This window comes from Haliotis asinina, chromosome 12 (assembly GCF_037392515.1).
Source record: "Haliotis asinina isolate JCU_RB_2024 chromosome 12, JCU_Hal_asi_v2, whole genome shotgun sequence".
NCBI classification, from domain to species: domain Eukaryota; kingdom Metazoa; phylum Mollusca; class Gastropoda; order Lepetellida; family Haliotidae; genus Haliotis; species Haliotis asinina.
The window spans coordinates 28,912,691-28,926,037 of record NC_090291.1 but is presented as its reverse complement, the minus strand read 5'-3'; the positions used below and the strand labels follow the sequence as shown (position 1 = coordinate 28,926,037).

Below are 13,347 nucleotides of genomic sequence, written 5' to 3'. Positions count from 1 at the left end.
ACGATAAACACGCCTTGCGAACCAACGTTCCGACAGAAGGGAAATATGGCAAGTTCATCCCGCCACAGACAACATCTGACTGGATACTTGGATAAACATAAAAATAAACAGCACACCAACACTGTTGACAATACTGCCAATAGTGATAAATCTAGTCCAAGGATTGGAGAAAGAAACAGTAACCCCACTAGACACACTTTTATGACTCAAGGAAACGGTAAAAAATCAACAAATCCTGTAGAAAATGCAAGGTATGATATGAGTGAATTTGTACCTTTTACTGAAATACCCAGTTCATTGTAACTAAAGAAGTATTGGTTAGATGTCAGAAAAACAAATGCGCTGAAAACCAATAAGAAGGTCCAAAACATGTCCAAGCATTATTCAGAAATATTGAAAGGTGTGATCACAATAATTATTTATACGTATTGAAGTGTGCCACATGTACAGTGTTTGGTTAAGTTAAACCTTTCTAAGCCAAGTAACTTTCCACTCACATTTTGCCTAATATAGGCACAAATGACATGTACGTTACTGTCCAAAAGGCAATCTACAATTTTTTAAGGTTATCATGAAACATTTCTGATGTTGTGGCAAAACGTTTCATTGCTGCCATGTTGACACCAGCTGATCGTTTGACCTCAATGCTCTGCACGTTACGAAAGGCTTGTCAATGCATGCTTTTCTCACTTTGCGTCGTCACCGAGGCGTAGCGGGTGATATGATTTGCGTAGCGGGATTGCATGACTTTTATACTCCTGCTCGCAGATCGTGATGGATGTACATGGTATTCTATCAGAGTCACGTGAACCAATCAAAACTCGACATTCTTACATGAGGCTAGATAAATATATTTGTAAGAAACACTTAATATTTTTGTGTGAAATAGATGAATATATCCTTTGTCGCTCAAGGTTAGTAAAATATGAACTTTGACTGTGACTGATATCAAAGATTTTGTTTAAATAATGTTTTTGCCTTACATCGTTGAAAACCCCAAACACTGGGATATATCATTATTTGAAAAACATTTAGAACAGAGTCTAACAACATCTCATGTGGATGGTATCTGGCATAGGTCATGTGTCGCTTAGACAAGCAACCACTTTCATGAGAATCCATCAGCCTCAAACCCACGACCTTTGGATTGTTAGCCCAACAGCTAACTAACTGACAGAGTTACGTCCACAGGGTTACAGAAGGTGCAAATTTATCTAATCATTCCTGATAAGTTACAAAAATGAATGGATGACCATGTATGGTACTAAAAATAATGGTAAAATTGATTCCGCTTTCAGAGCAAAAGGTGGAAGAAATACTACTGCAGTCACTAACAGTCAAAGACGACCTCCACCACTGATAAAAGGAAAAGCTACTATAGAACAGTAGGTCTTAATACTCATAACACGTCACACAAATTCCTACAGGGAATAAGTTGTTCCCACTGCACAAATGAAATCAGTCTCTTTATTTGTCTAGGTCATTTCATGAAATGTGGGTGAATTTCATTGTGGGGTTGCAATTAGATTTCCTGGTCTAATGCAGAATCTATAAACAAGGACTTCTGGAGTTTACTTCTTGGTTACATTTGATTTTGACACATTTCAAAGAACATGGCTCTTACCATTTAAAAAATAGGACAAGTTAAATGATTACAAATACATTTACTCATGAAAAACTTAATGTCTGCAGATATGTTAGACATGTTTGGAAGCTTAGAATCACTTTATGATTGAACGACCAATGTCATAGGGTTAATGGATTATCTAAACTGAATTTTTCTGTTTCAGTCTACCGTATGAGATTATGTTGGAGATATTTAGCCATTTGGAAGCTCAGGATCTGCTGAAAGCTGCTTGTGTATGCAAAAGATGGCACAAACAAGCCAATGACAAGTGAGAGATGTACATAAGGGCTAGATATCATTAACAGGCCTTATATTTGGTGACTCAAGTTTTGTGTGAGTTTAACAACACACATCCTGCATAATGCCAGTGATATCACCAGAACACTCCAGAGGAAGACCTAAGCCATTGTGGGATTTGTAAACTAACATAGTCAGATTGTGTCAGACCTATTTTCTATTAGTGGTGATCCAGATTTCTATGAAGAGATACAGTTCCAGGTTAAAATTTTGAATACGAATAAGTAACTTGTATTTTCTTAAGTGATTTCTTAAAGATGGGGTAGAGTAGAAAGAATATTCAAACAGAAATACTTGCAGTGTTATTTTCTTACCCCAAATAACTCTATGCAAGTGTGAATTATTAGATGTGGCAGGGAATGACCCTAGACTGTCCTCAATTGTCTAATCAAGTTTATTGAAGCTGTAAGAAATGCCTTAAGATTATCAAGTGTGGTGATGGTTACTTTTTCATTCCAAGTCTGTTATGGGAGAGGATATTCCAAACACATGGTGCCACAGTGAAAGATGAAGCAGGCAAGCCATTGCGACCTCCTTTGGAATACTGGAAACAACTATGTATCAAACGGTAGGAACATGAGAACAAGCTGTGGCTCCAAGTCTGTAAGATGAACATTCTGCATCTCAAAGCATACTAATCATTTAGTTTCCATGGCGTTTAGGGTGATATATTATTGGAAAATATACAATGTATACATTATTAATTATGATATTTACTTACGAATACTGAGCTACTTCGGGCAGTGGGGTAACCTAGTGGTTAACAATGGTTATGGTGTTTGCACATCACACCAAAGACCCAGGTTCAATAACCCACATATGCACAGAGGCACTGAACGTCAACTTGAATATCTATCCATTTACCGTAATGTAAAATTGTAAAATGTTTCATAATAATTTGAATAAAATTTAAAAAATGGCATGTAAAAGATGCAACCCTCCTTTTTCAAAGTTTGCATAATAAGTATCATGCTACATGCAAATTGCAGTGTAGGTGTAAATGTTCTATTTTGTCTGTTATGCCTACTGAATGCACTGAAAATGTATCATCTATAATTATAAAACTGCAAAGTATTCTCTTACATAGTTACTCTTAAGTAATTGCTAAAGGTATCATATCTTATATGGGAATCTATTCCCATGGAGGTACCAGTACTCAAAGCTGTCATTGTCCGCTAAATCAGTACTCATGCTATCAACCACAGGCTTGCTTAACCCAGGATTGTTGTTACAATATATCTGAGTGTATTTGGCTGTGTCACTAAGCAACACTAAAAAACTATATTGGTGTGAGTTACAGCAATTAGTATGTTTCAGCATGTTTAAGAACATATTTGGAATATCAAGTATGTCCGGCAAATACTTTATCTCGTGTAAAACAGGGGAGATTTCTCATCCGTCATTTTGCAACAGTGATTTTTTTTTTTATGAAATGGTCTGCACTTTATATGATTTGATTACACCTTCTGTATTTCAGCTGCACTGAAAAACGTAACAAGACTTGTCTGAAGTTATTGAAAAAGATGCATCCTTACACTGGATTGCCAAGATTCACAGAGAAAGCTCTGAGGTATATGTTGTTGTCTTTCAGTCAGTACTTGTTCATCGTCCACTCACGTTTTTTCTGTAAAATACACATCTTAGTTAAATCTTAGTACTGTCATCTTTTAAATCAGTTCATGGACTGGTGCATGTGATGAGTATTTCCTTTATCTGGTATATACCAGACTTTGACCAATACAAAGTTATAATGTCCAGTAATTTCAAAGGCTTTTGGTCATCATGTCCAACAAATTTTAAAATCACTTTTCTTATTACCTCTGTCAATTTTATTTCTCCTTGCGAAAGATTACATTTTCAGTTTTGAAAAAACTTGGGCTAAAAATAATGGCATTGACACATTGTGACATCCTCTACATTTCTTATTGGTTGTTAGAGTGCAAGGTCTCACTCAATTAAAAGCATGATCACTTGACTGGTAACACTTACAAATGACCAGTATTTGAAATCTTGGCCAGTCACTATGTCCAGCTGTATAAAATTCAAGCGAAAACACTGGTGATGCTGATATGCATGTGCCAATCAACAAATCAAACATACAATGATCAGCTCACCTCATTATTGTTTGTCATAACATATATGCCATCGTCATCTGAGCTATTAGATGCTTCAGTTTCCGATAACGCTAGACTTTCCACAAAGTTCAAGAGTGAGAGTCATTTCTCTCATGTGTTATGGCTCAATGTCAGTACCTGAGGAAAAAAATGTGTGCACTATTATACATGTCAGGTTTATTCGCCAGGGATGCTGATATATATGCATGCCTCTATACAAACCTCTGAAGTATTGGCAATGCTGTACAATATTATCATGCACCACTTTATGTATGAGTTCTGTCAGAGACCATAATAACATATATCATTTTATGGATTCTCATTTTGTATAAGTGTTTCATCATTCTTGTTTCCCTGTATTCTCTGTACATTGTTAAAAAAGAATAATTATCATCATTTATGACCACACTGTATTATTGAGTTTAGTCTCCAAGGAAAATTGACTTATGCAACATCTTTTTGAATAAACGATTTGTATTTTTTAAACATCTAGGGCCAATAATATATAAAAAATTAGTTATTCTAATTTTATAGTTCCTGTTTCAGAGGTATTAAAACCTTAAACTTTGAATTTCACATTGCATTCAATTCAGTGGAGTAAAACAAAGCAAAGACATGAAAAAAGCCTCTTCCTGTATATTTGATATATAAGTCCTTGGAACGATACCAAATTTTTTTTATTGCAGATGTGCAGGTGTGTGGTTTCAGCTGTGTTTGATTGACAGCGATGGAAAGGAGCACACAAGTATGACAAGTGATGTATTCCACCACAGCATGTCTATAGCAGTGCGCTGGTACAGCCTCACCAATGTTCCCCTGGACAGAATAAAGCAACTCAAAGTCTTCTCTTGCAATCCCCTGTTCTTTGATGACAAAGGTCACGCCATCCAGAATGGGTAAGGGTTCAGCTATAGCAGAGGTATTGTAGATGGAGAGGTCATTTTGATCTCTGTAGATATAGTTCCAGAGAACTCTTGTACTGCATGTCCATGTTTGAACAGACATCCCTATCCTATTCATAGATTATCTTTCTTGGTGAAGATTGTTGACATAACAGAAGAAAATCAGTTCTGATTTTTCACATGAAAATGTAAACATTACAAAGAAAGAATTGCTAGTGTTATAATACTAGACAGAGAATTACATGTTCATGCGGTCTGTTGACTGTCAGTTGTATCTTCCCTCAGACCCTACCAGAGGTCACTAATGACCAGCACTGACCTCAAGTGGAGTGTTTATGTGAAAGACACAACACCCGTAGCATCCACCGACACCATCGTGTTGTATGCTGTGCCTGCATCAGATCTTCTTGTTGCCACATGGAAGGTAGCGAGTTCATCAACCTCTTTAACTGCATTTCTAATGGCTTAAGTTATGAATAATTTGTTCTCAATATTCCATGGTAAGAATCTCTATTGATTTTATAGAATCACATATTCTTGGTCCATGTGATATCGAATCTAAATTCTCTCATGATATTTCTTTTGATCTGATCACCTCATGTTGTTTGAAATTGCCCTTTTCACTTACCGAGTCTGATAGGCAATTTAATATAGTGATATGGCTGAATCATGTTAATGAATGATGTAGAATATTTGAGGCATGTGTGGCAATACATTTGAGACAGTAACTTTTATAAACAGTGACTAGTATAGGTTGTTGAGCTTGACCCGATCATGTGACTACCAATGTATTACATGACCATGTCACAGTTGGTTGGGTCTGTTATCAGTAGAGGATGTAAAATGCGTTGCATCAAAGAGGATAATACATTAATGCAAAATTATGAATATCATTTATATTTTTTATTGTTTTGAAACGGTACACCTTTGTCAGTTGATTGTCAACATGTGATTCAACATGTCAGAACAGCTCAGATGAGACTGCCGTTTGACATCTCAGTGTCGAGAAATTGTCAGCTATGTCCTAACTTTCTTTTAAAAAGAAGCTACAGATGGTTTAATGTTTCGGATTTGGGGTTTCAGGCAGTGAACAACATCAGCAGCTGGTGTTAGCAGTGATAATTGAACTGGGTGTAGAGAGTGATATTGAGAGTGAATCAGATATATATGAAAGTAACTGACACCTGTAAAGTTAGTAAACCGAACTAGAGAGAATATGATGATATGACAATTCCATTAAAACATGAAATGATTGTTTTTTCAGAAGTGTTTTGGGTGACAGTTTCCATAATGAATCCATGTAGCCATGATTCACACGAACTCAACATAACAACATTCTCTGCTCCTCTATGTAATGAAGTTGACTCGACCCAATGTTTGTGCCATTTGACCTCCTGGGTCATGCATATGCAGAGTAGCTTAGGTCAAGCTGAACAAGCAGTAGATTGTCTCATAGTGATGTGATTTCAGTATTATGATGATTATGATGAAATATTTGGTTTGAATGCAGGCAGACAAAAAGCAGCAGCTATAGATCTCTCAAATATGTATTTAAAATCACAGATTGAGCAGAATCCAAATATCTCATTACTTCATGGGTTTTACGCCCCAACAACATCTTGTAACAGTCTGTGTTTAAGAATTAGAGAATGTTAAGTGTGATTTAAAACTGTTTAATTCTTCGTAACCGAAACATCATGTTTTTGTTTGTAAATCTTCTTAGGTAATAATGCCTTGACGTAAACTTACGTGTCATTGTGAATTTACACGTCTTTGCGAATTTACATGTCTTTGTGAATTGTCCCCTTCCACAGGCAGATGGTGAGTTGGCGTTTGTTGCCGTGGGTTACCACCATCTACAGCTGGTACATAGATGCTTACTGGGCACCACCACGAGGTAGGCAAACAAATATAGAGGAAAATTTTATCAGATATTTCAGTAGAGAAAGAATTTAGAAATGGGATTGCTGAACCTTATTGTTGTGAACTGATTCATACATTTGTCCTGGAATTTTGTAGTGAACATGGACTAACATCTCAGGCATTAATCTGCATTACAGCACATGGACTGGTTGATAGTAGGGCTTCAACAGGTCCAAAGTACTTATATGATTTTAAAAGAGGCATGTAAATTAAGCATTCATACAGATCCAAATTACATTGTGTTGTCATTGAGATCCTTGTTAGAACAGGTCCTCTTTTCACAAAGCACTAAGGTGATCGAAAGTCACTAAGGTAACCTTAGTGCAGTGTTAAAGAATGGGAGTTAAGGTTAACCTTAGTAAAGGTTGCTTTGTGAAAGCAGCCCCTGTACTTTAGCAGCCCATGCTAGTCAAACCAGATGATTACTGAAACTGATAGCTTCTTGTGTTCTCTGTTTTCACTGTTCTATTATATGTACTGAGACCTCTCTCTCATCACCTTCATGTTACTCATTACTCTGAGGAATTCTTTCATGAAGGTATAAGCATGTTTGTGACTTGTGTTTCCAGTGCATACCCTCTTCCTGGTCACACCCCGATACCAGATGATATTGATCCAAGTTATGGTAAGTTGATGACATTGACCCTAGTTCGAATCCTGGTGGGTTCGAATTCCGGATGGGACTCAACTAAAAAAAATCTACTAGAATTTGTACTTTACAAAGAAAGTGTAATCCCAAATATAATATATGTTACATTTGACCACTTTCTAAAGCATTGTTTAATGATTGCTGAAACCAACTTAAAACTAAAACCACTCACTCAGACTTAGCTGATGCCTGTAGTTTTGTTGTTGACTAGGTCTCCATGACTACCGATGTACAGTGGATATTCGTAATATGAGAAGCTCGCTATGGACACAACAGTTTCAGGGTCTTCACTGCAGGAAGCAAGATGTTGGTGAGTATTCTGTGGCATCCCTGATCAGCATTCTCTGATGAAGACGATTAACTGTTCTTTGTTATGCTTCTCAGCATGTTTTTATTTTATCACCCAGATTACCTTTAGTTTAGCCTGGCAAGACAGTTAGAATTGTTTGGGCTTCAGACTAGTGGCTGGAGTCACAGACTAATGCAACAGTTACTTTGTTTTTCAGTAGATATTAGTCGATTAGTCAGTGTATTTTATCTACAGTCTATTTTGATCAACATTAACTACTATCACTGAATTTTCTGCCAGAATGGCACTTATATAATGTTTAAATAAGTGTTATGAGATAGGAGCAATGGCACCAGAACAAAAGTATTGGTATTTCAATGAATTGGTCCAGGGTTTGCATGAGGCTGGAATCCAGTAATAACTTGAGTAATAACAATACTTCAGGGCAGCCACAGGATGCATGTCTCAATACTGTGGATGTGATACGATTCATATCCCAATACTAGGAGTTAGATACAATTTGTTTCCCCATACCGTAGGTGTGATACAATTTGTATAAAATAAATATGTGTATGATATGATTTGTATCCCCAAACTATGGTTTGATACTATTTGTATCCCAATACTATGGATGTGATACAGTTTGTATCCCAGTACTTTGAGTGTGATATGAATTGTATCCCAATACTATGGGTTTGATACGACTTGTGTCCCAATACTTGGGGGGTGATTTGTATCCCCACAGTGTAGGTGTGATAGAATTTGTACAAAAAACTATGGGTTTTGATACAGTTTGTATCCCAGTACATGACTTTGATTTCATACAGTCATATTGTCTACATTTTCCAGGAAAATCACATTGCTGAATGGTTTGTTTTAGAGAGCAAGGTGGGATAATGTAGAGGAGAAATATAAATGTTAAGGGCACCAGGAGATACTACAGAATCTGCATTAACAGTTTCTGTTATTAATTAGACGTTTTTGTATCAGTATAACTCTGTAGTGTATTGAATCTTAAATCTTGTAAATCAATGTACAGTAGACGCTGTCAAAACTGGTATCTGTCTAATCCAGCAAGCTGTCAACACCAGCATAAAATCCATGTCATTTTCATGGCTTGTACATTTATCATCACCTCTGCAATCCAGCACATTGTCTTAAACAGATTGTATACTCAGTCCCAATGACTGCCACATTAGACAGCTTCCACTGTATTGTATCATGAGCCAGGTATAGCGATTCAATACCATACTGTTATTTCATTACACCACTAGTAATAACATGCTGAATATTCCATGATAGTGGCGACTTCCATGTTCCAGTTGACAGCTACGCATACTTTCGACTGATTAGGAAGGACCACTCAGGTGACCACGTCATCATCCCAAAACAGTTCAGTCTCCCCTGGAAAACCGATCTCTTCAAAGGCATCATCAAGGTAACACAACCTACCTTGAAAATCGCCATGTTTTGCCCCACTTTGTTTATCTTGAAGTACAAGAGTTTTAGTCCATGATGGTTAAGGTTTTTCAAGTAAGTATGTAAGTGTAACATCAGTGATGGCATGTTACTTGCTTTAGGTTATTTTGAACGTGTTACGTATGCAGCAATTGTCCAGCTCACTCGACTGAATGCTATGAGAATAAACGCTGCACCATACTTGACTTCTCATTCCTTGGTACATATCAAGACAGCTGGATTGGGCACTGTTTGGCCCTTTCTGCTTCAAAAATGTACCGGAACTCACATAATTTTGGATGTCAGTGTTTACTTGCGCTATAACAAGGCGGGTTGTTTTCACACCAGCTGGCATTGAGGGAATACAACAAGGACTGGTTTACTGAGGGTCAGTTTAGTTGTGTGAGTGAGGTATCTACATCCATAGCATGGTATATCACTGTAGAGGTCGACACACCAGCATGTACATGTTGGTGTATATGTGCAATAATCTTGTCACAGTGTTAATCCCTAGTTTACTTCACCTAGGTACAAACTGTAAATGGGCCCAGATGATTGTATGTTGCCACTTTTTTGTGTTATGATCAGCAGTACATGTAGACATGTCTTTCCAGAACATTGCATGGTTGGATCTAACACTGCTTGATGAGAGGGAAACAGTGTTTTGGTCGTTCAGGTATGTCTCATTGTGGAGGTAATCTCATCTGTGTAAGCACTGAAAGTCGGGTTAAAGTTGTAATGGTATAGCTGAGATCCCAGTGCCACAGATGCACAATTAAAACCTAATTTTTAAAGCAAAAATACTGTTCTGAATGTGTTAATTTGGAGTGAGTGATACATGTAAATTTACCTCCCTTTGGCATGTATGAAATGGTGACATTGACCAGTTAATCATAAATTCAGCTCCTTTAATGAAATGGGAATAAATCAGTTTCAGATTTATAGGAATTTGTTTGAAACTGTGTATTTAAGTTCTCATATTGTTGATTAATAAACGTGATAGACAGTATGATTTTTTTTCAGATGATAAATTATAGACCTGTTAATAGAGTAATACATTAAGATGTCTTCTCACATTGCAGTTCACCATTAACAGCTCAAGCAAAAGAAAAAACAAAAAGTAAGTTTGATTTGGGTGTTGTGTGGGTATGTCATGTCAACAGCTTTGGCATGTGTCCTTCTTTCACTTTCAAGTCAAGGTCCATGTGTTTGACAGGTGTTTGTGTGTTCGATGTTCATGGGTCTCATGCATCACATATAGAAATGCTAGTGTATCTGACAGAACGAGATGGGCTAGATCTCTGACAGAGAGTCTAACTGTACAGCTAGCATGTTCAATGGTCTGGTAAAAGTTTTAGATGTTCCATTCATCTGGGTAAAGTCACCAGATCTGGTCTGGTTAAATCCTTATAGGGCGTGTAATATTTTAAAGTTATCAGCCCTGATGTTCGGCTGGGTTTTTGACTTATTTCATATATTGGTATGTTATAGTATTATCATACTATACTGGGTCAAAATGACATGCTCAGTAGATTAAGCTTTTGAATGCAACCAACATATTTGATTTGTCTTGTAGATCTTGACTTTGACTACAATGGAGACAATCACTTGACGGCCATGTTCTCAGGAGAAAAGGGACAAGTGTATATTGAGCTGAATCAGGTTTGGTCTTGTTCTGGATTTACCATGATTTCTAATTTTCTTTCTGTCATGAAAAACACTTCACTCTTTAAGAATTTGTCCTCAGCAATGTATGCATGTTGTAAGAAGCAGTCAATGATATGGGTTGGTTGGTTGGTTGGTGTTTAACGCCACACCCACCAATATTCTAGTTATATGGCGATGGTCTATAAATAATTGAGTGTGGACCAGACAATCCAGTGATTAAAGGCATGAGCATCAATCTACGGAACTGAGATGTGATAACTTGTGTCAACCAAGTCAGCAAGCCTGACCACCAGATCCCATCAGTCATCTCTTACAAGCATGGGTTGTTGACTGGATCTTCACAGGTCCAATGATAAGGGATGGTCATACCAACTCTGTTTGTTGTTACATGTCATTGTAGCGATTGATGTTGATGAGATTTATCTCTGGACTCTCTTGTTTAGACTCATTTTTTACATGCTTCAACTTTTTTGGATGCAGCATTAAATATCAAAAGAACAGACAATATTATTTACAATTTAGAACAGTCACAAATATAGCTTCAATTTGGATACTCTCTCAATTTTTCATAAGGCTAATTTAGAAGTGGATTTCTCTCACACATGACTAATTTCTGACTGAGCTGTTGTTTTTGAATCTACTCTTTCACATCAGGGCTAATGCTAAGCTATAGGTGTGAGTGGATATGTGAAATTTATCATGATATAACGTAGAATGTTTTGTTCATATGCATATTTATTGGTGCATTCAGCAATGTTACAGCTTTGACAGTAAGTACTTAAATCTGGACCAGTCATTGCAGTTTGGATTCAATAGTAAGTGTCAGCCATGTCACCGAGGCTGACCACCCAATCCCGTCTGCCTTTTACAACAAGCACGGGTTGCTGACGATCAGTTCTGACATGATGTATAACATAGATATTACATGCTGGATAACTGAGCGTTGTATACATGTTGGATAACTGAGTGTTGTATACATGTTGGATAACTGAGTGTTGTATACATGTTGGATAACTGAGTGTTGTATACATGTTGGATAACTGAGTGTTGTATGCTGGGGTACAATGGCAGGTAATTTTAGCTTCTGTCCACACGATTCCTGCACTGCAAAGTGATTTCACAATTTAGATTACCTAACTTCCTTGATATAATGCCTTTTTTATGTGACAGAGAGCTCTAAGATCATTTAACAAAAATGGCCCTATTCCCCCAATACCTTTTTGTTGATGAAATTGTTGTACAGAAATACCCCAGCTAACACTGTGTTAAAGGGGAAAGTTCATCAGTGTAAGAATGTGTGTTCTGTGTTGCTGGTACCTACTCACATTTGTCTTGAGTTCAGTGCAATGCATGCAGTAAGGTGGATTGTTTCTCATTTCAGATGGATGATGATCGCACATTTGTGTCATGTTTAGAAGTGAGGGTTGCGCTAGCAGCAATAAACGAGTGGTTCGAGACTTGCTACTGACATGGTTGTCATGGGAGTTTCACAGCTGTTGCAGATGCTTGTCTCACTTAAAGACAGAATGGTTGATGTCATTCCAAGAAAAATATTATCTATGTCAATATTTCATGTTAGGAGAAATGTGTTTCTTTGAATGATTAAAACAAGATTCTTTAGTACTTTCCAGACTGGCGAGGCCTGATAGACAAGGTTTCCAGTCTGGCGGGTCCAGATAGACAAGGTTTCGGAACTGTCAAGATCCAGTCTATCAGTGTTCAATGCAAGGTTTAAAGATAAGCTGTTCAAGACTACAAGGGTCTCCATAGGTTAAGATCAAGATCAGCAGGGTATCCAGGCATGTGGGTGAAGAGTGGCATGGTTGTGAGATGTGTAGGTCCACACTGGAAGGGTTTGAGTTTTGGACAAGTGGGTTGAGATTAGCGATGTTTCTAGACTGGTACCTCAAGATCAGCAGGATTTCCAGACAAGTGGATCAAGAGTGGCTTGGTTGTGAGATGTGCAGGCCCACATTGCCAGGGATTTGACCAGTGGGTCAAGACTGGTACGGTCTTATGATGTGTAGTCAACAGGGTTTTCAGACAAGTGGATCAAGAGTGGCATGGTTGTGAGATGTGCAGGCCCACATTGCCAGGGATTTGACCAGTGGGTCAAGACTGGTACGGTCTTATGATGTGTAGTCAACAGGGTTTCCAGACAAGTGGATCAAGAGTGGCATGGTTGTGAGATGTGCAGGCCCACACTGCCAGGGGTTTGACCAGTGGGTCAAGACTGGTACGGTCTTATGATGTGTAGTCAACAGGGTTTCCAGACAAGTGGATCAAGAGTGGCATGGTTGTGAGATGTGCAGGCCCACACTGCCAGGGGTTTGACCAGTGGGTCAAGACTGGTACGGTCTTATGATGTGTAGTCAACAGGGTTTCCAGACAAGTGGATCAAGAGCGGCATGGTTGTGAGA

The 13,347-nt window shown here is 37.7% G+C and overlaps 1 protein-coding gene across 1 annotated transcript; it reads left to right on the top strand.

Annotated features, from left to right (window-relative positions):
• The first annotated feature begins 45 nt into the window (after positions 1 to 45).
• Positions 46 to 12,463, top strand: LOC137258449 (F-box only protein 15-like). The gene is made up of 15 exons (XM_067796132.1): positions 46 to 251; positions 1,299 to 1,385; positions 1,791 to 1,895; positions 2,385 to 2,492; positions 3,402 to 3,494; positions 4,725 to 4,934; positions 5,226 to 5,364; positions 6,755 to 6,837; positions 7,433 to 7,488; positions 7,724 to 7,822; positions 9,124 to 9,239; positions 9,874 to 9,935; positions 10,342 to 10,379; positions 10,836 to 10,921; positions 12,309 to 12,463. The coding sequence occupies exons 1-15, from the start codon at positions 46 to 48 to the stop codon at positions 12,393 to 12,395; spliced, it is 1,575 nt and encodes a 524-aa protein (XP_067652233.1). The 3' UTR covers positions 12,396 to 12,463.
• Positions 12,464 to 13,347: the final 884 nt, after the last annotated feature.